The sequence below is a fragment of the Asterias amurensis genome, chromosome 15 (assembly GCF_032118995.1).
Source record: "Asterias amurensis chromosome 15, ASM3211899v1".
In the NCBI taxonomy this organism is placed as follows: Eukaryota; Metazoa; Echinodermata; class Asteroidea; order Forcipulatida; family Asteriidae; genus Asterias; species Asterias amurensis.
In genome coordinates, this window is record NC_092662.1 from 9,768,745 (window position 1) to 9,795,126 (window position 26,382).

At 39.5% G+C, this 26,382-nt stretch overlaps 1 protein-coding gene across 5 annotated transcripts in view; it reads right to left on the reverse strand.

Annotated features, from left to right (window-relative positions):
- LOC139948326 (mucin-4-like) overlaps nt 1–26,382 on the reverse strand; it is a 134,760-nt gene that overhangs the window by 39,673 nt on the left and 68,705 nt on the right. For all 5 annotated transcript variants that reach the window (XM_071946453.1, XM_071946454.1, XM_071946456.1 and 2 more), the window contains 5 exons: nt 25,955–26,140; nt 23,895–24,014; nt 11,886–12,094; nt 4,510–4,597; nt 2,551–2,718 (listed from right to left, as the gene is read on the reverse strand). In XM_071946453.1, coding sequence (XP_071802554.1) covers nt 2,551–2,718; nt 4,510–4,597; nt 11,886–12,094; nt 23,895–24,014; nt 25,955–26,140 — 771 coding nt within the window. The remainder of the gene's footprint in view (nt 1–2,550; nt 2,719–4,509; nt 4,598–11,885; nt 12,095–23,894; nt 24,015–25,954; nt 26,141–26,382) is intronic.

Genomic DNA, 26,382 nt, shown 5'->3' on the forward strand with positions numbered 1-26,382 from the left:
TTAAGCAACCACAACTGGGAACACCGGGGCGAACCCCTTCTCTTTTCGATAAGTGCACTGGGTTCTTTTACATGCCTATACACAACACATGGGACCAACGGCTTTACGTCCCATCCGAAAGACGAAGCAATGGTAAAGTGTCTTGGAAACGTTTGAATATGCCTTGACACTGATATGACAGGGTTGCTACAGCCTCCATTGACCTAATAGATGCGTGTCTTCTAACAGTCGCGATAGCTCCTGAACATCAGAAGTATTTATAGTTTCAATGGAGAAATAGTCTATGGCAGTTCACTTGTATCTTTGTGCCGTAACCGCTGGACTGGAACCAGGTGAGTCAATCACTCTTAAGGAATTAACACATAAACTTGTATCTTTGTGCCGTAACCACCGGACTGGAACCAATGGAGTCGATCACTCATAAGGAATTAACATATAAATTTGTATCTTCGTGCTGTAACCGCCGAAATGGAACCAGTGGAGTCAATCACTCTCAAGGAACTAACATATAAACTTGTATCTTTGTGCCGTACCCACCAGACTGGAACCAGTGGAGTCAATCACTCTTAAGGAATTAACATATAAACTTGTATCTTTGTGCCGTAACCGCCGGACTGGAACCAGTCGAGTCAATCACTCTTAAGGAATAAACTTGTATCTTTGTGCCGTACCCACCAGACTGGAACCAGTGGAGTCAATCACTCTTAAGGAATTAACATATAAACTTGTATCTTTGTGCCGTACCCACCAGACTGGAACCAGTGGAGTCAATGACTCTTAAGGAATTAACATATAAACTTGTATCTTTGTGCCGTAATCGCCGGACTGGAACCAGGTCAGTCAGTCACTCTTAAGGAATTAACATATCAACTTGTATCTTTGTGCTGTACCCATCAGACTGGAACCAGTTGAGTCAATCACTCTTAAGGAATTAACATACAAACTTGTATCTTTGTGCCGTACCCACCAGACTGGAACCAGTGGAGTCAATCACTCTTAAGGAATTAACATATAAACTTGTATCTTTGTGTCGTAACCGCCGAACTGGAACCAGTGGAGTCAATCACTCTTAAGGAATTAACATATAAACTTGTATCTTTGTGCCGTAACCGCCGGACTGGAACCAGTGGAGTCAATCACTCTTAAGGAATTAACATATAAACTTGTATCTTTGTGCCGTACCCACCAGACTGGAACCAGTTGAGTCAATCACTCTTAAGGAATTAACATATAAACTTGTATCTTTGTGCCGTACCCACCAGACTGGAACCAGTTGAGTCAATTACTCTTAAGGAATTAACATATAAACTTGTATCTTTGTGCCATAATCGCCGGACTGGAACCAGTTGAGTCAGTCACTCATAAGGAATTAACATATAAACTTGTATCTTTGTGCCATAACCGCCGAACTGGAACCAGTTGAGTCAATCAGGTAGAGTTTGTTCTTAGAGAACTCTCTTTCTTTATTCTACTGCAGCGGAGTATATTTATAAGATCTTGGGAGACTTCTCAGTTCTGAAAAGAACTGTCCTGCTGTTTAACTACTACCCGGGGGGAAGGTATAGAAAATTGGCTGGGACTATACTTTAGCTTATAGGATCGTAATTAACTGCAATACCGCGGAGTCAGTTCTTGAATTGGTCTCAACGTTTCGACTAGGTTGCTCTAGTCATCGTCAAAACTCTACCTTGCAAGTAGATACACACATGGTGTTACTTCAAACCAAAAATATATTGATACCTCACCATGCAATGCCTCAAATCCTATATATTTTAGACTTGTTCCTTTTTTTACAAAAATTCTAACATTAACATAAAAAATCTCAGAAAAGGTTGGCCCATGCATTAACTTCACAATTTTCGTTTTGAATTTCACCACCTGTCATCGCCCAAACTACTCCTTTTTATTTTCTTTTAATGGATTTTACTACATTTTGTGCCTTGTGCGAATGTAACAAAATGTAACACACGCTTTGTGGAGGGATCATGTAACAGTACTTGCATACACAAATGACTCTCAACTTAAATGCTATGTAAGCAGGATTTTGGCGTTCATATCTTGGACGAAAGTTCGCTCATCCGCAGCGCCTTGCTTTAACCAAAGGCGCTGGGACGGGCAAACGTATCCTGCACGCTCATTGGATTAATAATGCGCAGTCCCATCATGCATCACACTCACACTACGCCATATAATTTTGCACTGCATAAATGTACATGATGTACTTCCTGAACAAGAATCTGTGCAAGCTGATTAGCCCATCCCAGCGGTCCTGGATACTGGCCGCTGGGGCCGAGCGAAGGATGAAACTTGTCCTCTATTGTCTGTGTTATAGAAACAGTGCAAAAAAATAAATACCATTCTGCACATGGTCCATCAGGAAAAGTTTCACCAATTGTTTGATATTCTTTTCTTTTTTTACACATTTTTTTAATGAAAACACTAATTCAAGTAATTTGTGTGCAATTTTATTCTCTGTTGCATGTTTCAAATTACCATTAAATGTCAGTTTGGGTGATCAGACAGGTACAACAGCAACATTTACATACTGACCAAAAAGTCCATTGTCGGCCTTTGTTTTGTAGATATCAGGTACTGACAGAAGGAGGTTTCCCATACCATGCTCAATATAAACTGTTATAGTTATTCCATCCTGACAGCTAAATATGATGTGTTGACTATCTTTCTTTTTCTTCACTAAACACTCATTTACCAGGTGTCCTTGAAACAAAACACAAAACATAATACATAGTTTAGTAATTGGCATAAAACCAAGGTAATGATATAACTGGTTTGTTTATAAAATAAATAAGTGACTGTTCATGTATTTGTGGTACTCTAAAAAGTGTTCAAAAAGACCAATTTCAGTGTTTATTTAAATTTCACAAATGTTTTAAAGGAACAATACAGAATTGGTTTTGTTAACAAAACATTTGCTGGCAGTGTAAGCACTTTTTGTTTATCCACCATATACATAAACTGACAAACCTGTAAAAGTTTGAGATCGATCGTCCATCTGGGTCACGAGAAAATAGTAAAAAACCGATCACAAATTTTGCATAAACTCCAAACGCAAAGTTAAATTATTTATTTCTCATCATGTTAGGCAGAAATATTTCAAGGAATGTTTTCTATCATCATTATTAGACCGTGTAAACTTCATGTAAATCTGTGATCTTCACGATTTTGTTTTCTTACCAAATTCTGTAACTTTCCTTTAAGCTAGAAAACAAGAAAACCACAATGACTTTATGACATGTGGTTATAGGGAGATTTTAGAGCTGCCTGTTTGAACTGGAAGTAAATGTCATGGTAGAGTCATTCCTCAAAACAAAATGCCGGAAGTGTTGAAAGCTACAAGACTTTACAAATATTACGACTTTTTGAAATGTGGTTCAGAAGATAATTTTTTGAAGAAATAAGCTTTGAAAATGTGTTTTTCATATTGTACTTACAAATTTGATAAGATACCCAATATGGTATCCCAATCCGATGCATTTTAACGAAAACACTTTTAGAATGTAACCTTCATATCCTCTCTCGGTTAGGATTCCAATACTACAGTAGTCTTCGAATGCGCAATCACGGCACAATCAGCCTGCTAGCCATGGGGTCCGATTTGTCACTTCATCATTAATTATTGTGGAGTTGGATTAAGGCCTTGAATAATTCTTATTGATTGAAAGCATTTGCTTATTTTAGGTAACTAATATTGAACTTGTTTTGAAAAGATTTTAACTAACCAAAAACTTACACCTTTCAGAGACACATTGGTTTTGTGCACAAATACAAAACGGGCAACCTACTTAGTTTGAACATAATCGCATCAAAAAGTGGACATTTAATAGTGCAGATGATTATCATGGATGTCTACGACTAATGCAGATGATTATCATTGATGTCTACGACTATGCAGATGATTATCATTGATGTCTACGACTATGCAGATGATTATCATGGATGTCAACGACTAATGCAGATGATTATCATGGATGTTTACGACTATGCAGATGATTATCATGGATGTCAACGACTAATGCAGATGATTATCATTGATATCTACGACTATGCAGATGATTATCATGGATGTCAACGACTAATGCAGATGATTATCATTGATATCTACGACTATGCAGATGATTATCATGGATGTCAACGACTAATGCAGATGATTATCATGGATGTTTACAACTAATGCAGATGATTATCATGAATGTCAACAACTAATGCAGATGATTATCATGGATGTCTACGACTAATGCAAATGATTATCATGGATGTCTACGACTAATGCAGATGATTATCATGGATGTCAACGATTAATGCAGATAATTATCATGGATGTCTACGACTATGCAGATGATTATCATGGATGTCTACGACTAATGCAGATAATTATCATAGATGGCTAGAAGTAGCATTAAATGCACTCCCAGCCATATTCTACACTGTCATGCAGGTGAAGGCATCACTTGTGGTAGCAAATATTATGACTGACAAACATGTATGTACCTTGTTCTATTTGATCCTCAGTTAATATGATGGTCTTGTCAATCCTGACTATGAAGTTTGTTCCAGTTGCATCCAGTTCAAAGCCCACCTTTAAAAAATAATAAGTCAGTTTCCAAGTGTATCATGAGCAAAACAAATAGTACCCTGAATAATAATAGATAGTTAAAAATAAACTTTTGCTCAAAAAAAACCAAAACAAAATACTGTTTATTCTTTTTTTCTGGAGGTTTTTCCCATTTGGCTCTTCACTTTCCACTAAGGGAGCGTCTCAAAAGTCGGGCACGTTCCTAGCGCAAAAGAACATTCCTGCGGGCATATGCCCGCAGGATCGCAACATCATGACATTAGGAACGTTCTAACATGAGATTAGACGCGGTCACGCATTTGGAACGATCCAAAAGATCGCTCTGGCGGTCCAAAGAACCGGTCCAAGTAAAGCGGCGGGGATACTCTTGCGATCCAAAAAGAACGTTCCTACCGTTCCGACTTTTGAGACGCTCCCTAAGTTTGGCCTCGTCTTGGTTTAGATCAAATAAGCTGTCACTAAACTCGAGCAAAACCAAAAACATGTTTTCAGCAGGACTCGCAAAGCATATGACAATTTCACCATCAATATTAATAATACTCCAATCGAACAGGTATCCGTACCCATTCTATAGCCCTTTTCACGCCAGTTGTCTGTCACAAAGGTTGTTTGCGATTTCATGACCAACATTCACATGATCGCGCACATTGCGTTCCCGACGTCCCTTGTTTATGTGAGATCGCACTGTGTGTTGTTTGTCAGTTCGCTGGTGCTCTGTTAGTGTCCCGTTAAGTGTCATGTATTTGCTTTAGGTTACCACCGATCATTTTCTTGGCGCACCAATGTGTTTTTCAGGCATAAGAATTTTCCGGATTTTTCACCGAGTCTCTGAGTTCAGTGTGAATTTGAATAAAAAATTGGGGGATGAGCGAATGGGTTTGCGTCCACACCACACTGCCACACCATCATTATTGCATGCATTAAAAGACGTTCAGAGTGCTTTTCGATCGGATTCATCCCTTGCTAGATGTTGACGTCGCCAGAATATGCATGTGTGGAGAAATTGCAGCGAAGTACATGTACTTTACATGTACAGCGACTGATCACAACCAAATTCTATAGAGTAAAGAACAGTCCTACTTGTGTTTTGAATGTGCGGTGCGTGCGATGTGTATGCTTTTGTTGAACATAAAAAGGAATGACTGTCAAGTCTATCTGCACACGTAAGTTTTCAGTTTTTTTCCCTGTTTTTGCTACAATCAAAATAACACTCGGTGTCGTTATGTGTTTTGCAACGTTCAGCCACTGGGATGACAAGGAAATTGACAAAACGTTAACAAGTAAACGATTTCTCAGCGTCCCAACTCCAAAGATGAATGTATCCGAAAGCATTTTGTTTGAAATTGCAAGCGGAAAAGCCAGGTTCAAGGCTTACTTGATCGGAAGCTTCTTGGTCATAGAAAAAAAACTTTTGAGGAAAGCAATAAAATAAACTAATTTTCAATTTGTGACGCCGACACCATTTTTTCCAGATACCTGGAATAGACGACCTTTCTCCATCAGGTAATGACAGGTACTGCTTAAAAGTTTGTGCATAAGGAAAGGAAACCCAATGGTTTGTGCATGCATAATTGTTGTGCGATCACCAGGGACCTTGGTAATATTCACACCTTTACATTAAGTACACTGTGTGTCGTCTCACACGAGTGATCTCGGCGATTCTAAACAGGGTTGCGATTTTTGGAGGGTCTTGATCCCGGTTGTTTATTATGTGGGTCCATGGTGATTTCATCGCACGGATTCATTTCACACGACACAAATTTGTGATTATATAACGGGAATGTGGTTTCACTCCCAATGACCATGGTTTAGAAAGCTCGTGTGAAACGGGCTTTAGTCTCATTGTCGTGACCATACTGCGCCCTTGTTTGCTAATTTGAACACACTCACACTCTTGGATATCAACAAACTTCAAACAGGCATTTTCTTGTTCAAATACACAAAAAATCTTCTGCCCCACACTTTCTCCAATTACTTTCCCTCTGTCAGCAACACGCACCTTTTATTTATATAACACACGCTCTAATAATGATCTCTTTATCCCTTTTCCACGCACATTTTTCTAAATGAACACTCTTCGCTATCATGGGCCCTGCCTCTGGAATTCAATTGATAGGCGTATTCGCTGACAGTCCTCTATTGGTCGATTCAAAGCCTCCTTCAAAATACACATTGTCTCCCATTATGTAACATAATTGTGATTTTGTCATTATCTTGGTTTAACTCTTTCGTCGTGGCTGTCTTGTGGATTTGGCATTGTTTGTTTGTTTGTTTGTTGGGGTGTCGGTTGGTTTGTTTGTTGGAGGTGTTTGTTTGTTTGTTTGCTTGTTTGTCTTGTTGGGGTGTTTGTTTTTGCGTTTCGTTTATCTGCCTCGTTTTGATGTATAATGTTGTTAATATGCATTGTTTTATTATTTCTTATTATATATTATTTTATTGTTTTGTAAAGGTATCCCAGCCTACAAGCTTTGCTTCATACAGTTTTCAGTCTGTAAAATCCTATTGTTTGTAATTGTGTATATTAATTGTGTTTCTATGGAAATAAATGTTGATCGATATGATTTGAGACCTCAGAATTAGATTTTGAGGTCTTAAAATCAAGCATCTGAAAGCACACAACTTCGTGTGACAAGGTTTTTTTTTTTCTTATCTTGCAACTTCGACGACCAATTGAGTTTAAAAGAATTTGGGTACTTTTTGCAACACAAAACACAATGTCCACAAATTAACATTTAACTTACTCTGTTTGAAGATAATTATAGTAGAAAGCATACCTTGAACTATTATTTGCTTACATGTAGGTGCTGTAGTTTTTGAGTTTTCATGACATTGTTTACTCATTTCTCAAAAACTACAGCACCTCAGCAAATAATATTTTAAGGTATGCTTTCTACTATCATTATCTTCAAACGGTGTGAGTGTAATGTAAATCTGTAGACATTGTGTTTTGTGTCCTACAAAAAATACATAGACCCTTCAAATGTCCACAAGTTTGTTATTTTGTGCATATGTTGAGCTAACCAAGTGAGAAGACTGGTCTTTGACAAACTACCAAAAAGTGTTCAGTGTGAAGGTCAAACACACGCAGACATACTTCATTTTTCCGGTATTCCACTCACTATCACCCGCATGTCAACTAGACCGCTCAGCCACAACATGCCACAAATTATAGGCACAAGTTACATGACAGGGATTTAAACCCATGACAGGGATTCAAACCCACACTCTGCTGCTGACAACACCAGAGCTTGGGTCCAGTGAACTAGATCACTCAGCCACAACATGCCACAAAGGCACAAGTTACATGACAGGGATTCAAACCCACACTCTGCTGCTGACAACACCAGAGCTTGGGTCCAGTGAACTAGATCGCTCAGCCACAACATGCCACAAAGGCACAGGTTACATGACAGGGATTTAAATCCACACTCTGCTGCTGACAACACCAAAGCTTGGTTCCAGTGAACTAGATCGCTCAGCCACAACATGCCACAAAGGCACAAGTTACATGACAGGGATTCAAACCCACACTCTGCTGCTGACAACACCAGAGCTTGGGTCCAGTGAACTAGATCGCTCAGCCACAACATGCCACAAAGGCACAAGTTACATGACAGGGATTTAAATCCACACTCTGCTGCTGACAACACCAGAGCTTGGGTCCAGTGAACTAGATCGCTCAGCCACAACATGCCACAAAGGCACAAGTTACATGACAGGGATTCAAATCCACACTCTGCTGCTGACAACACCAAAGCTTGGGTCCAGTGAACTAGATCGCTCAGCCACAACATGCCACAAAGGCACAAGTTACATGACAGGGATTCAAATCCACACTCTGCTGCTGACAACACCAGAGCTTGGGTCCAGTGAACTAGATCGCTCAGCCACAACATGCCACAAAGGCACAAGTTACATGACTGGGATTCAAACCCACACTCTGCTGCTGACAACACCAGAGCTTGGGTCCAGTGAACTAGATCGCTCAGCCACAACATACCCACAAAGGCACAAGTTACATGACAGGGATTCAAATCCACACTCTGCTGCTGACAACACCAGAGCTTGGGTCCAGTGAACTAGATCGCTCAGCCACAACATGCCACAAAGACACAAGTTACATGACAGGGATTTAAATCCACACTCTGCTGCTGACAACACCAGAGCTTGGGTCCAGTGAACTAGACCGCTCAGCCACAACATGCCACAAAGGCACAAGTTACATGACAGGGATTCAAACCCACACACTGCTGCTGACAACACCAGAGCTTGGGTCCAGTGAACTAGATCGCTCAGCCACAACATGCCACAAAGGCACAAGTTACATGACAGGGATTCAAATCCACACTCTGCTGCTGACAACACCAAAGCTTGGGTCCAGTGAACTAGACCGCTCAGCCGCAACATGCCAAAAAGCTGGAATATTCCATTTCATAAGGCAAAGCCGAGTGAAATGGAGAAGCCAAATTTCACAGAGTACATGTACACCATAAGCATAATCATGAAAATGCAAAAACGAAAGGCGATTAGGCGCCTTGTCAAAACCTCCAAGTTGTTCCATTCCGCGTGCATTCTGCGTGAGTCCGTGGATTTTTGTACATAAGAACCCCTAGCAACCGGGCATGTCCACGGCCATGCGGGCTCATTTACATGTCAATAAACATGAATATTCTGGGGGCTCCGCGGAGCGACCGGTTGGCCATTGCAAGGTCCAGCTTATGAGCTGACCGGCGGAACCGCGGAGGAACGTAGGTGGTTAACAATGGTTTTACCTTTGCAGATTAAAAAGCAAAGCAAGGGTGGATGTGTAACTAAAATCCATTGTCTCCAATGTGTGATTTTTAAGACTTGGTTGGGCCTGCCAGCCTACATAACCAAAACATGAATTTCAAAAATGGTTGTCTTTATTCCCGGCTTCGACTGACAAAAGTTCCAGGCTACGTGCAAACTCCGTTCCAAGTGGGTCAGAGTATCCAGGGGACAATTTTAACTGTTCGTTCTTACTTTCCATGCGGAAAACATTAGTTTCTTATTTATAAAATCCCAAGTCACCGTCACCAATAAACAAATCTACACACCTGTGGGAGTGTGTCTCCGTGTCAAAACAACCAGATAGTCTGATTTGTCCAATGTCTGAGGGGGAGGAAGCCACAGTTTCAGAGACCGGTGTTTCTATTGGCTGTTGAATTTCCATATCGCGCGTAACGAATGTTTTCATTTTGTCGATTTTGCCCTACTGCCAGAGCAGCATATTGTATTCAACATCATGGAAGAAAACGTTTAGTAGTCGCGGCGGCGGTGATTTCTTATTAATTTAGCACCGTTTTTCTTATGGGAAAATTGATTAAATGTGAATGGTTTCAAGTTAAAAATCGATATTTTTGTATCAAGCATAAATGTTGCAAATTATGCTTCGCAAATTGGATCGCAACATTTGCGATGCACTTTTTACAATTGCATAGCAAATCATCAAAATTGCATCGCAAATTGCGATGTGATACAGGCGCAATCGTTCCCTGATTATCACATGCACTGGATGGTGTAAAATTGTCTTGTCGGTGCGGCCTGTCCGCTTCCAGGAGGATGGTATTCGTGAGTAGAAAATGTAGGCCTATTGTTCTGGGAGAGCACGGCCGGTCCGCGTCCAAACCGCTGATATTCATAACCTGAAAATACAACTTGTTTATTAATGAGACTTATTGTTATACTAACAATAGCGCCCGACATGGATAGCTCATTAACTCCGCCGCGCTTCAACCCACATGGCCGTTCTTCCGCGGACTGTCCAGGGTCCTTGGCAACGGCGGTATTTACTGTCCAGTCCGCAGACTCTCCGCAGAGGAACGCTCGGGAGGTTTTGACAAGGCGCCTTATATAAAACAAATATTAAAATATTTGTTTTATATAACTCCTAGTTCAGGATAAGCAAACACCTTGTATCAACCCAGAACTATTAACTTCCAAGCTTATCTGAGTGTGAGTTTGGAAAATGCAAGTCATGGCTATGTTCAATGCTTATTACATTTATTCAAGAGGCATGTTCATTTAATTCTCTAGTGTTTTGGACTTTGAAAATGTTCATCAATTTGTGTGTAAGAAAGTTAACAGAAGATTCATGGAAAACTTTGAGCAGTTTATTATTCTTTTGTTGGACATATTTATTAGAAGTTTGAGGTTTACTTTTCCCAACAAATAGATGGTTTTCACCCCTGGGTGTGAGTGTAAATGGAAACATAGAAGAAACGCCAGACTGAGTGTCGGCCGATGATATAAGACGTTCCAGGTCCAATGAATTTGGTTGCTACATGAGCAGCAGAGGGCGCAACAACTTTTGAGAACTTTGTGATGTGAACTTTGAACTTTGTGACTGGTTTCGCAGCGACTGGAACCACAACACGTTAATTTGAGTTTACTGTGTGGGAGCTGGGATTTTCTAGCTTTAATCTTTGTGGAGTGGAAAGTGGACGCCTATAATCCGGTGGGGCCGTTTCTTTACTTATTATTGTATAATCTCTAATGTGAGATATATTTATGTGGAAAGCTTAAGTGAGTGATCAATAACCTATAATATAAAAAGTGTGTATTTATCAACGCCAGTGTCACCTCTTTTGAAGGAAGTTGTAAATAATTTTGGGGAGTAAAATCTGCCCCAAGTTCATAGCAGAACATTGCTTTTCCTTTGTGTGTGACAAAAACGTTTACCACAGCTTAGAACAGTGAACACTCTAGAGCTGTGGGTTTTGGGATTTCTGTAATTGTAAATATTAAGTACTGCCAAGAATTGATCAAGGGCATAGTTCGTGTATTATAAAAGGTGCCATATAGTCAAGGTGACTGTTAAACTGAGATTGATACATTATCCAGTCAAATAGTTTCCTTTAATTGAATTAAGGTTTGTGTCCGATGAAGTTGGACACAGTCTGTTTTATTTAAAACCTTTCTGAATTTGAGAAGGCCTTTTGGAACAGGTTGTGACAAAAGTATTTAGATCATTCAATGATGTGGATTTCATTTAATAATATTGATTTGTGAGTTACATGTAGACCAAACTTAGTGAAGGTTGGAGAGAAGTGTATTTATTAAACTTGTAATTATTTATTGTAAATATGTAACTCTGTTGTCACTTGTCTGTTATTATTTGAGTTTGCCTAGATTGTCTTTCGGTCATAGTTGCCCTGCGGGGAGCTGTGACACTAAGTGAGAGTGGACTTTAACTACTTTAATTGTAATAAGGTCTAGGTTACAATGAGGGATTGAGCTAAAAACTCATTAAAAATCAGTGAAGACTTACACTTTTTCCGCTTTGATGATGTCTCATACCAAAATAGGTGAAATAAGTAGCTAATGCATCTGGATTGGTCACTACTTCGCCTCGTTCTGCACGAGCTGCCAATTCCAAAATTCGTGGTGAGATAAGTGTCAGCCTGAACTCTCCGTTCCCATTAAAAGTGTACTGCAAATTATCAAAGGTTGTATAGTGCGGGTCACCTACACACCATGCTGGAAAGCAGAAAAAAAATTAAAAAAATTAAAAGATGCAAACATTTTTTTTAAATGAGGCAACCCTAATTATAAAAAGAAAATGGCACTCCCAGTGCAATAATGTAAATTTTGGGTTGCATAATTTGGCAGACATTGCTGACAATCATAGTGTACATTTATGAGGTTTAAGTTTTTCAGTTCCAAAATTAATTTAGATGTATACCGATTTTAGTTATGTTTCACTCCTAAGCTGCATACATGTACAGTATGAGCTTGTGTGAAACGACACTCGGCATGATTACCAGGGTCCGGGGCGATGCATGCACAAACCATGAATTTTCTTTTCTCCGTGCACAAACTACACGTCATCAGCCCAGTGGAGAAAAGTTGTCTGTTTTTTTTAAAGTTATCCATCGAAATGTCAGCGGCACAAATTGAAAACTAGTTATATTGCATTTAGGGGGACATGTCCCCCCCCCCCCAACTTTTGGAGGGTTTGTCCCCCCATGTTTTTGACAAGCTCAACTATGCACTGTGTCCCGCCATGGACATTAATCCTGGGAGAAACATATGGCACCACTTTCTATAGGGTGGGAGACACTTTATCAAATATCCCCCTATACAAAATTGGCCTAAGATTGCACCACAGAGCATCTACCCCACGCCGTAAAGCTTAACACCCGAATGCTACATCGTTCACAGATTAGCACCTCACCAAAAGTGAGATTGACAAGTGTCCTCAAACCCCCTTTTGGAGGATGGGGGACACAATATCAAATGTCCCCCATGTCTTTGACCATCTTTATCATGAAATTCAAGTATTGTACTGTCTGTATACCAAACCCTGTGTCCCGCGTAACGGCATCAATCTATAGTAAGAGGGCGGGGGACCCATCCCCCACAATATCAAATGTCCCACCATGTTTTTGACCACCTTTATCATTAGGGTCAAGTTTTGCACTGTGAAGACAAAACCCTGTTTCCCGTCATTGGCATCAATCCTAGGGGTGGGGATGTTACTTTGTGGGTGACGCGCCGTTTCTGTCTACCATTGCCAAAATTCTTCTGCTCAAATTTTGAAGGCTTATTGTATTGTTTCGTATGCCAATTTGGCCTCTAAATGGCCCAAGACTGCACCACAGAGCATCTTAAATGCAAAATTTTCCCAAGCCCTCCAGGGGGCTTGGACCCTCCGCCGCAAAAGACCCCCTAAAACTTCTTGTCTGGATTTATCCTTGACGATGCTGGTGCTGGTGATAATAAGGATGAAACGCCGTCTGAGCATTAAATATATGCAGAAATAATAGGTATATGAAGCTACATACAATTTTTTTTTTTTTTTTAGATACAATTAACTTGAGTCTGTGCAAGCCCAAAGTCCCAACTGTTACTATAAAGAGCCGACAATGGAAACATGTTGATTACGACTGCTTGGATTCCTTTGTCAGCCAATATGAGAGTCTGTCAGTGACATCGTGGATAAATACGCACCTGGAAAACGAGATCAGTCAAGGTCCAAACTGAAGTCTCCTGGTTCAACGATGATATTCGTACAGCAAGAAAGATCTGTCGTCAAATAGAGCAGAAGTGGCGGAAAAATGGCAAATTGGCAATACAACGACAAGAATATCGCAACCACTGTAAAGTAGTTACGAATTTGATCAACCAGGCAAAGATCACCCATTATTCAAGAATCCTCAGGAGATCAAAAGAAGCTCTTCAAGATAATTGGTAAGTTGTTGCTCAAACCCAAAACCCCCGTCCTTCCATCAACTTACAATGACCAGGACTTAGCAAATGAGTTCCAGAAATTCTTTGTCACCAAGATTTTCGACATCCAGTCATCATTTTCATCAGCCTCTTACAACGTGCCGCAGACATTGCCACGTCTTAAACCAGAGTGTAGACTGTCTATGTTTGAGCCTGCCACTGTTGCTGAGATTCAAAGGGTTATTATGAAATCTCCTTCAAAATCCTGTGAGCTGGATCCAGTGTCAACACCCATGATGAAGCAAAATTGATATATTTGTACCCTACATCACTAAGCTTGTAAACGATTCTCTTAGTTCCAGTTGTTTCCCCGATAGTTTCAAAGTTTCCTACATCAGGCCGCTCATCAAGAAACCAAACCTAGTCAAGGAGATATTCAAAAACTACAGACCGGTTGCAAACTTAAAATATCTTGGAAAAGTCATTGAACGAGTAGTTTCATCATGTATTTCTGATCACATTCATGCTTTCAACCTGTCCGACGTGTTCCAGTCAGCATACAAGCCTTTCCATGGGACAGAAGCTGCACTAGTCCATGTTAGCAACGATATTCTTTCTGCAATGGACAATGGTAACCTTACAGCACTAGTCCTGCTAGACTTGAGTGCTGCTTTTGACACTGTTGATCACAACATCCTTCTCTCTCGGCTCCAGAATCACCTTGGCATAGAGAAGACGGCCCTAGCATGGTGTAAATCGTATCTCTACAACAGAACTCAGCATGTATGTATTGGCACCGCAGTATCCGACCCTGTTGTTTTGAACTACTCTGTGCCACAGAGGTCTGTACTCGGCCCGCAGTGGTTTACGCTGTACACTTTACCGATTCGTGACATCATCCTGAAATTTAATTTGAATTAAATGACGACACTCAGCTATACATCACATATAAATCTTCTCAAGAAAACGCCAATGCATCTATTGCAAGACTTGAGAAATGCATTCAAGAGATTCGACGTTGGACACAACAAAACTTCTATTTGGGTCACGTCAACAGTTAACAAAGGTTTCAGTGCCAGACATTTCCATGGGTGATGCTCGGATAGCTCCCTCGCTGAAATCTCGGAACTTAGGGATTATTTTTGATTCATCGATGACACTTCAGCCACACATCAACAACATTGTTCTTCTATCATCATATCACATCAGGAATATAGGTAAGATTCGCAAGTACTTTGACAAAAGTGCCACTGAAAGGTCATTCATGCATTTGTTACTTCTCGTCTTGACAACAGCAATGCTCTTAGCTCTACAGTCTTCCAAACAACCAGACTTCCTGACTTCAACGGCTCCAAAATACTGCTGCCCGCATTGTGACACTGTCTAGAAAATCCTGTTCTATCACCCCATTCTAAAACAACTACACTGGCTCCCTACAATGTATCTCTCAACGAATCATCTTCAAGCTGATGCTCATTGTCCACAAAGCTCTTAATGGCAAGGCTCCCCACTATATTTCTGAACTGCTTCAAGTTTACACTCCATCAAGGAATCTTGATCAAATTCCATGCTTCTTCTCATTGAACCCAAGTCTCGACACACATTGGTGTATCAGGTGTCGAAAAACAACTTGCATCTCTAAATCCGACCAAAGCATGCGGGCCAGATGAGCTACCACCCAGGCTGTTGAAAACTGTTGCACACAAACTTGCACCTTCTCTAACATTTTTGTTCCAACAATCGTACAACCTTGGCATTGTCCCCTCCCAATGGAAACAAACTCTTGTAACTGGTATCTACAAGAAGGGACCTAAATCACAACCATGCAACTATCGTCCAATTTCTCTTACCTGTATCTGCAGCAAGGTTATGGAACATATAATTCTCAGCCACGTCGCAAAACACATAAACATGAACAACATCCTCATCGACTCTCAGCACGGTTTCGAGAATGCCTATCCACTGTTACGCAACTTATCACATCCACTCATGACTGGGCTTCCACACATACAACATCGTGGCCAGACCGATGTCATACTACTTGATTTCAGCAAGGCGTTCGACAAAGTTCCACATCTACAAATTGTCTGTCAAGCTTGATCACTATGGTATCAGAGGCTCTACACTAGATTGGATTCGTTCGTTTCTAGACAATCGGATCCAGGCTGTATCTGTGAATGGAACCCACTCATCACAGTTGGGTTAAGTTTTATCAAATGTTTATCAAATTTGATCAAACTTTTTTAATTTGTGCATTCATGCCTACAGTTTCTTCTCCTTGATAAGTCAGAGTTTGTTGTCTTTTGTAATTTTTAACAATAATGCATTATCAGTTTTATCAAATGTTTATCAAATTTATTCAAATTTTTATCTTTTTTCGTGCATTCATGCCTGGAGCTTTTCTTCTCTTCTTTTAAGTTTGTGTTTTTTGTTTTTTGTCATTGTTAACAATAATGAATGTAAACACGCCAATTTAAGTCTTTTTAACGTCTGTCGTGTATTTTGTGATATTTTTAATAAACCTTAATGAATTGAATTGAATTGAAATTGAATCATGGGGGAGGGTTTCATCTGGAGTACCCCAAGGCTCAGTCCCGCTTTGTTTCTACTATATATTAACGACATCCAAGACCAGGTCCAGTCAAAGATGAGATTATTTGCTGATGATAGCATCCTCTACCGTGAGATAGAGCATTTCAACATAAAGAAACTGTGCCATTCTGTCAATAACCAGGAAGAGAAAACCATCTCAACACCAGTACATCATCTTTGGTGAAGCACTTGAAAGGGTGAGTCAGCATGATTACCTTGGAGTAGCTATCTCACACGATCTCCGCTGGGATGCCCATTGCCAGAAGATCAGACAGAAGGCCAACCGCACATTAGGACTGCTCCGTCGCACACTTTCACCATGTCATCAAGGTGTCAAGGCCTACCAAACGCTCGTCTGCCCACAACTTGAGTATGCTGCCCAGGTATGGAACCCATACACCCTTGGTGGAGTCAACCGCCTAGAGCAGGTTCAAAGAGCTGCAGCTTGCTTAGTCTTGGTGCAAGACGTTTCTCGTTCCCTTTTCACGCACACCGCGGCCAATTCACCGACAGCGCGCGCACCGACTCACCTGACTTATAGTCCACTCACCGCCCCGGAGAAACGTCTTGGTCCGTGTGCATGTTTGAGTTATGTGACCTCACATACATATTCAACGTGTGGGTCAACAAAATACTACGCACGCGTACAACTGAAAACAGACAAGCGGGCCAGCCTGGTAACTTGCATGCACCCAACGTGTCGAGTAAAAGCCTCGCTGCATCATGCTACGGCGGGAACCCGGGGAAATACACACCATGTTCGTTTTGTTGCGCATGCAAAGGCGATCACTGATCTTTATATTATTATTAATTAGAGATCAGCGGTTGCGATCGATTGTCAGAGGGAAGAAATTGTCAGTCAATGAAATAATACTATAACAATATTGCTGACCGCATCGGCAAGACTCGAGGAGTCAAGTGTTTTATTTGCAGATGAGAGAACTTGTAACTTGTATGGGTATATTTGCACATTATTTCAAAAATAAAGAAAGATATCCTGCATGGCTATCGGCACTTAACTATAAAGCACAGTTGATCACAATCGTTCGCCAAAATTGTCCTCCATTACATGTCACGTCTAATTGTGGCCAAGTGTGTTGGCAAAGGATATGTCTGACATGTACATGTACCTTCTTGTACACATGCACACAGTACACAACCGAATGCCAACGTGGTGTTGTGTCTGGGCTTCTTATCTTCGCGAAGACGTGTCAAATTACTCATAGGCTTAGATATTTAATGTTAGTCGACCACCGGTTGATTTTGACCAAGCTGTGTGAGTATGATACGGAAGTTTCGGATGTAGTGTTTAGTTTTTTTCTGCATAATAAAAAGTACTTTCAGGCACTGTGACCCTATAATTATTTTTACCTACAAAGTTACCCTTTGGACTAAGACTAAAAATGCCAGAAAATCCCATGTTCGTGTACATCGATCTATTTTTGTTAGCTCTGTTGCTAAACATCCTCGTTCTTAACATTTTAAGATTCCATTCCCCTCAATTAATTGCACTTACAAAAATTCTCAAAATCTTCCCCAAAAACGTATTTTAGGGCAAACTAAAATTCGCACATCGTTCTACAGCAATCATGTTTACAAAAATTAAAAGACAAACGTAAATGTACAAGCCCTACACACCAACTAACATACGAGGAAGCCTGGCTGTTTCTGGTTGCGTTGCACCGAAGACGTACAGATACCAGACTGTGGGAAATTATGCTGATACTGCTACGTCAGAGTTATGCAGGCCTAGCGCAGCACGGCATGATTGGAATGTGCTCGGAATTTCCAGAGCGATCAGCAAACGGACCAAGACGTTTCTCCGGGGCGGTGAGTGGACAATAAGTCAGGTGAGTCGGTGCGCGCGCTGTCGGTGAATTGGCCGCGGTGTGCGTGAAAAGGGAACGAGAAACGTCTTGCACCAAGACTACAGCTTGCTTTGTCTTTGGTGATTACCGCAGAACAACATCGGTCACGCCCCTTATTACTACCTTGGGCTGGGATCCACTTCATAACAGGCGACTGCTTTTCCAAACGACAATGTTCTATAAAATCCATCATGGACTTGTCAATATCCAGTTGGGCAATTCCATGGAAAGTTGACATTGGCCCAAAATTTCAAATCAATAATTATAAGCCATCATCCATAAAATATTGTAGCATATAGTTCAAAGTTTATGAAACAACTTTACTTTATCATATTGTCTTCGATACACTTGAAGAAAATGTCCTCTGAAGTGGATAAATGGTTCTGAACTAAAAAGTTCTGTTAAGATGGTACTTTTGCTTTTTGTCCATTTTATTGACTTTTAAGTGATAATCTGGTTTATTATTTATTTCCTATAGTTCATCCTGGCACTAATATTCAGATTTGAAAGAAAAAATTGTTTCACAATTTTCATGCGGAATTTATGAATGAATATTGAAAGCACTTGTGGGTAGTGTAACGTGAGTAACCAAAATATGATCTTTTTTTCCTAGTGAATGTTTTTCTTAGTTTTAAAACTTGCCACTTGGCTCTGGTATTATGTATGAGTGCACAAATATGCCTTATTTACAAAAGGGTATGCAAATAACCCCTTTTAAAAACTGATGAGGGCAACATAATATTACCCATGAGGCATTGCACACCGTTTGAAGAGCAATACATGGGAATTATCACGCGTATGCAAACTGTTATCAAACTTTGGAGGCTTGTGTGATCTATTCGACCTGGCAGAAGTTGTGAGTATTAAATGTTTTTATTTACAAATACTGTAGGTTTTATTAGTAAGATTGTTTTGTTCATTTCTCAATAAGAAATAGAGCAATTTTTAAGTCATTCATAGGACCTACCATTTTCATTATTGTAACATTATACATGGACATGTACAGGAACATACGGTACGTTTGTTTGGGTCTGCATTTCACACTCTGATGTACATCTAGGCTACAAGACATTACACCTTAAAGACAGCCAGTAATGACTGTTCCATAATACTATTAGCTGAACTGAACTTCCACTGCGTAATAAAATAATTTATATTTAACGAAATATTATTATTATTGTTTTCAGAGAAATGCCACTCTAAAATGCTGAGAAACATAGGTGCTTTATAGCTAAACTGAAAGAAACTGGGAGATATGTTGACGACAAGGAAAGACACATGGCACATAATGTAGAAATATATAGAGGGAAAAAGGACAAATGAAGCTTTGCTTCCTGTGTGCTTTGCTTCCTGTAAGAAGCAAAAGGATCTGCGAGAAGATGCGACCAGCTGGAAATTGTACTACACGTGGCCAGTCCCACAAAATTAGATCTTCTACTTTCAATAAAAGCTAGTTGCGAAACTGGATGCGCCTGTAGTTCAGAGGCCACTTCAAGTTGTCAGTAAAGCTGTCAGTTTGCCATGTACAGTACCTTTATTTATTATTAACTGCAACATTTTCAATGATGTGTGTACCCAATCCTATAGAAGAACTTTTTGATTTGTTGTAGTGTTCAATAAAACAAATTGCATTGGCATAGCAGGCTCGAAAGTTCAATTTTGTGAGAAAAGTAAAAGAAAGAACAAATTAAGAAGTAGGGATCTTGTTATTGTTAGCAGAACTAATTATCTGCTCTATTGTAAACACAAGACTGTCAAAATTAGGTAAGATAACTTTGCTGGTTCTTGCCCTTTCAGTGTTTTATGCTGTGTAACGTGAGTAACCGTAATGTGAGAAACCATGTTTTTCATGGATTCCTAGAAAATTAAAGATTCTTTGAGATTTGTTTTACTCCTACTATTTGTGCCTCATGGCAAGGTCTTTTAACAAGTTAAAAGAAATTTCCACACATTGCTTGTATGAGGAGACTTTTTGATTAAAGCACGTTTATTTTTTATGCATGTCAGGAAATGTAACGTGAGTAACCGATTTTGTGTGTCTTTTAAATCATACTTAACAACATTTTCTGGAAGTCATCTTTGGTTCTTAAGTAGGTCTAGGTATACTCTAACATCAAAAACGTAACGTGAGTAACCGTGGAATTGCCCAGTTTCCATCAATTATCCAACCAGCACACTACATTGGACGTCATGACCACCCATTGAAATATACAATTCCTGAAGCATAATACAAGTTCTCCTTCTATCCACGCACCGTGAAGATTTGGAACCAGTTGCCCACAGCTGCTGTCCTGGCTACATCACCCACCGCCTTCCAGGAAGCCGCCCTGCCTGCCATTAAAGTGATGAGGCTACCGGTTGGTTCCAAGCTCCTCTAATTATCCTAGTCAAGCTTTTTAACCTGCACCCAAGTTTTTTGTTGGATTTTGTCAACTTCTTGTGCTTTTGTCTGCACTTTGTCTATTTTCTTTCTTCACTTGCACCTTACAGCTGTGACGCCACGCTGCACCCATCCCAGTTTAGCCAAATTTGTGCTGCAAAGGGATCACACTACTCAAGACAGCTCTTTTCTTCAGCTGCGCCACGCATCTGGAACTCTCTACCACTTAATCTTCGATCTTGTCTTTGTACGACAAAATTCAAATCTCTTCTCAAAACTTATCTTATGTCACAGGTTTTCAAGGACTAATTTTTGTTGTGTCTGTCTGTCTTTGTTTTGTTTTTGTTTTGTTTTTGGTTTTACTGCGACTTGAACACCCAGCAGGGTGAATATGTGCGCATTACAAGCCTTAATTATTATTATTATTATTATTATTATTATTATTATTATTATTATTATTATTATTATTATTAATAAATTACCAATAGCAAAAACAAATGGTGCATTAAACTTGAAAAAGGCCTTAAATTCCAACTTCTGAAAGGTAAGCACATCATCCCTCAGAATCCCTAGATTGCACCAGAGAGCATCTATGACCTTAAATTTTCCTGGACCCCCACGCCGTAAATGTTTTGACTTCTGATGTCCCCCCCCCCCCCCTTTTCAAGACAGATTGACGCCCATGACTCAAATAATATGTAAGATGCAATTAATGTCTACATTATTTGGGGATTTGAAAAAAGTGCAAAAATTGTTATCTTAAATGGTTGGCGGCAAGATTGTTTTGGTGAAAAAAAGTATATTGATCATCTGTGACACCAAAGTTTCTGGAGTAAAATCATCTTTAAATATTAAAATCAATCAACTGTTTTGTGGTTTTGTTTCCCAAGCAAAATTTTATGTGAAGAACTTGATTCATTATATTTTTATTCTTCCCACTTGACAAGTACTTGACTAAAAGCTGTGAATAATTGAAGGGATAATCAGATACAGCAAAGTATGGGGATTACATTTTGAGGCTAGATTGACCTCATACAAACATGTATGTAATGTTCCCATAAATCTACAGGCTTATGTAACCTCATGCATAAGTCAAGTATAGGGTGGTGTTACCTGTTTGTCAAATGCATGATCAACTTTGAAAAAGAATGAAGCTACAACTATAAAGACTGTGTGATTGAAATTGACACATACTTTGACACAGCTTTGTCATCTCACAATGTTTTGAATTTATTCAATCTGACCCATAACTCTGAAAATTAATGACACCTCATGTGCAAAATGTAGTTCAAAGATGTCATTATTGTACTAGAGTTTGTGGGAAATATGTACATTTTCATTTGCATAGCTTTTATTAACAGCATCAGCTTCACTCTTCATTTCTATCATGCATTGTCAAACGTACCTAAGTATTCATTACTTCCTGTCCATGTACAATGTATGTCTTACAATATGTTTGTGTTCTTTGTTCTTTTTTTTAATAATGGGCGGGAAAAAGTATTTGAAGTGTTTATACGCAGAATCAAATAAGTCACAGCCTCTGAAAACTGTTACATTGACAAAAAGGAGCTTTGGATACACCCGATCATCAGTTGGGCGTCCACACTGTGGTACACAAACCCAACAAATTTGGTCAGCATGGCTTCTTTTCAATGTACAGGTGACCAGCATTACTGTACACTTGGAATAGCGTGCTTCTTTTGAAGTGGCACACCTGGCATCTTCTAGAGGTACAGGTGACACCACTATTAATGGGCAATGAAGCCCATATTATTCATTATTTGGCACACCGTGCAATGTGTCATGGCCGAGCGGTTAAGAGCACCGGATTCAAGCCCTGGTGTTTGATCAGCAGGGTGTGGGTTCGAATCCCGGTCGTGACACATGCTACATAAAATTGGGGAGGTAGTGCTTTCTGCTCTACCGGCCAGGCTTCGGACTGAGGATACCCAAGCCTGCATCCGTATGGACTGTATGTAAAAGGGGTAACCCTGTTTCAGCCCTAGGAGTAGGTGGCAACCGCCTCTGGACAAAAATAATTGTAGCCCACACCTTGAACTGGCCTTCAGGCCTTGTGTGTCTGGCGACTTGCATAGAAAAAAAAAATGAAACAATTATTGGAACTAGTCATATACCGACAATGAGGTTAACCCCTCAAACAATTAAGTTGTGCAATTCCACCTTGGCACATGTACATGTAATCAGAACTGGCCCCTGTGGTAACCTCAAAGTGCTATAACACATTTTATTGTTACAATATTGGATCTTAAAGGCTAGGCCTGGGCGAATTATTCGAATATCTGGTTAATGGCGAATAGGTTTTCCTATCCGTAACCGCGAATGCCTTTTTTTTCTTAACCGGATATCCGCATAGGGCGCGAATACCTATTTACAAACCGGATAATTCTGTAATTACAACCGAGTAACCGGATATTCTTTAATATCCGAATATCCGCGGACGTCGGGCGACAACTGATATGAATGTTTTGTCTGAATAATTATGAAACTTCTATTAAGACAGCATAAAACAGCATATATTAAGTATTTAACTATGCTCACCTCCGTGAAGAGTTAAAACAATGACATTTCTGACGTAATTTGTTCAAAGATTACAAAAGTTTTCCTTCACGTAGAGTCAATCACGATCAAAAGAAAAAGCAAATCGCCATCTTTAAATTAGATCCGGTCATTTTTATGAATGAACCGAGTGACACTGTCTAAAACTAATATCAATCCGCCCGAAAGATCTCATTCACAAACGAACAGCGCCCTCTAGCGGCAAAAAAAAAATATTTTTAAAAAAAATTTTTTTTTTTTTAAACAGCGCCCTCTAGCGGCGAAAAAACTATTCGAATATCCGGTTAATTTCGGATAGTTGGCCAGCGGTATCCGAATAACAAAATTTCACTATTCGCCCAGCACTATTAAAGGCAGTGGACACTATTGGTGATACTCAAACTAATTATTAGCATAAAACCTTACTTGGTAACCGTAATGAAGAGTTGTTAATAGTATAAAACATTGTGAGAAACGGCTTCCTCTGAAGTAAAACAGTTTTTGAGAAAGAAGCAACTTCTCACTAAAATATTTTACTTTGATTTTGACACCTTAGAATTAGAATTTTAGGTCTCGAAATCAAGCATCTGAAATCACACAACTTGTGCAACAAGGGCGTTAATTCTTCCATTATTCTCTCGCAATGACTGGAAATGTTTATAAACAAAACTTCAACAACTTTCAGTATAACACATTAAACAAATCTACTCACCTAGAGTTGGTGGCATGTATGTGCTACAAGACTTCTTCGGTCGTTTCATTTCATAACTTTCACAAAACTGTTGACTATAAGATGCAACGCAGCAGTAGTACCTTGGCGAAACCTCTTTTTCTAAACAAAAATAAGCAAGAAAAACAAATTCATTAAGAGCAATTCAGTGACTAAAAATACTAGAAATACAAACCCTTCAAAAAGAGTATAACATTATGGTTTTTAATTTTCAATGTGTTAACTTGTGTTTGAGTGCTCTATCCTTGAGTACATGTTCAAGTCCATGTCCTCGGTAATGTCCTGCATCCAACTATTTGAACTGGATCCAAGTTGTAACTCTAGCGAGAAAGAAAACCAAATCTCGATCATGTGAAGTGATGACCAAAACTGGCAAAATGTACCAAAGAAATCGCAGAGATCTCTGCAGCACCGAAGTCCAATCAACCCAATCATTGACACCAATGTATCAAAGGAGGAAACAACCATTAAAGCGAATATAGAAATATTACAAGACGCAGGACAACCAAAACCTTTGGTCACAACAAGTTTAGGACGCACAGTGAAACAACCCTCACATCTCACTGACTTTGTAACCTACTTAAAGATACAGACTTGAGAAAAGAACAAATGTCAGAAAGTAGATTTGAAAAGGCTATGTGAGACACATCATTATTTTGAAAACTAAACCCATGGAGCTACAATATTCTATTGAATGAAAAATATTTGAATTCAATCTTCTCTACAGAATCGTTTATTTCTTGATTGGAGGAAAGATGTGATCTTGTCTAGCTACTAGGAGTAAGTTCGATCAATGACCATAGTTAACCATAGTTCGACTAACTCTGATCGAACCCGCATTAGTCAACGATAGTTGGACCTGTCTAGTCGACTATTCGCGACCATCCACTCGAGGCTGGTCGAGGTTGGTCGCATCGTTGGTTACCAACAGCAATTTGTCATATCACAGTGTGCTGCAGGCAGAGAGGACCAGTTATTCGTAAAATAGCTGAAAAGAAGTGAGTATGGACTTTTTATGTGTTCAGGCATAGAGCTATGGTTCACTGTCATCTTTTTCTCACACGGTCGCTAGAAAACCACTAGAGTCAGTCGCACGCTTATTTCAGCGCGTATGCGCTTCGTACGTCACGAACTAACCACTAGTCAATGATTGTACCCTGATCGAACTTGCTCTAGTTCCAGATTACCACAGTCTTCATACATATATGTTATTATTGTTACTTGCACACTAGTGGAGTTTATGACAATACGATTTGATGAAACCCAGATAATATTTCCATGTGAGTTATTTCTATTGTTGATAGTATTTACATTATAAACCACAAGGGAAACTGACTGGGTACATTTTCTAAATGATTTTGGGTTGAACAAAGAAAAATATACTAAGCGAGTGGGACTCGAACCAACGACCTCCAGATTAACTTGCCAGCGCTTTACTAAGTGAACTATCTAGCCCTATGTTGCAGTTCCCTCTTTGTCAATATCTCTGTTGTCAATATCTTTGTTTGGGGTGCCAGTCAGAAACAAATACAACCGTTAACTGCCGTGTATCTCACCCAAATTATGATACAACCTGGGAAGGGGCAGCCAGGGGATAAACATGTAGTCAGAGGCAAATACTATTACAAGGTCAATCATTCAAAGTGGTATGAAAACCTTTAAATATATAACTGTAAGAAGGCTTACGTTTCAAAAGTCAACCTCTTTTCTTTTTTATTGTAAAACATTCTGCATGTTAACACAGAGACCACTGGTGATTGTCCTTGGAAGCTCAGATGTAACGTAAATGATTTGTTTAATACAATAATGAGGGTAATAACTTTATTAAATTTCCAGATCACATTATTAGATTTTGTTTAATACTACTGACACCAGATTTCAAAGAAAGGGAATAATATCTTCCTGCTTGAATTGTTGAAGCAATGCATTCTTGCTGCCAGATTATCAAAATTAAGATACTTTGTCAATTTGTTTGAATAAATTGCATCAAACTGTTGCTGTCCTGTAACAGTTTGTAATACATGTAGAACATGTTTACTTACCAATCCAAGTGTTATATCTGTCCTGTAAAGTACCACTGCCAGAGGTAGGGAATGGGTTGAATGAAAAGCGCTCAGAAACAGCCCCAAAGAAAACGTCATTTGGAAACTGCATTAATGCTTCCAAATTGTCATAGCAACACAGTAATCCTGGCGAATCACTTGCCAAGAATGTACGATAATAGCAATCTGTAGTGTAATAAGGAGAAAAGCAATGTACTATATAATACACTTTACTTACAATGTACCTCAATTTCAAACCATGGGCATGATTTGTATAAAACAAAAGGCTCACAGAATTCTTTTATTTATGGGTTCTCCACTCAAAAACTTTTCTCTTAATTTCTATCAACTTGCAGAAATAAAATTACATTATTGTTTTACACTTATTTAATTCTAGCATTGTTACTCCCCCAATAAAAAAGTTGCTA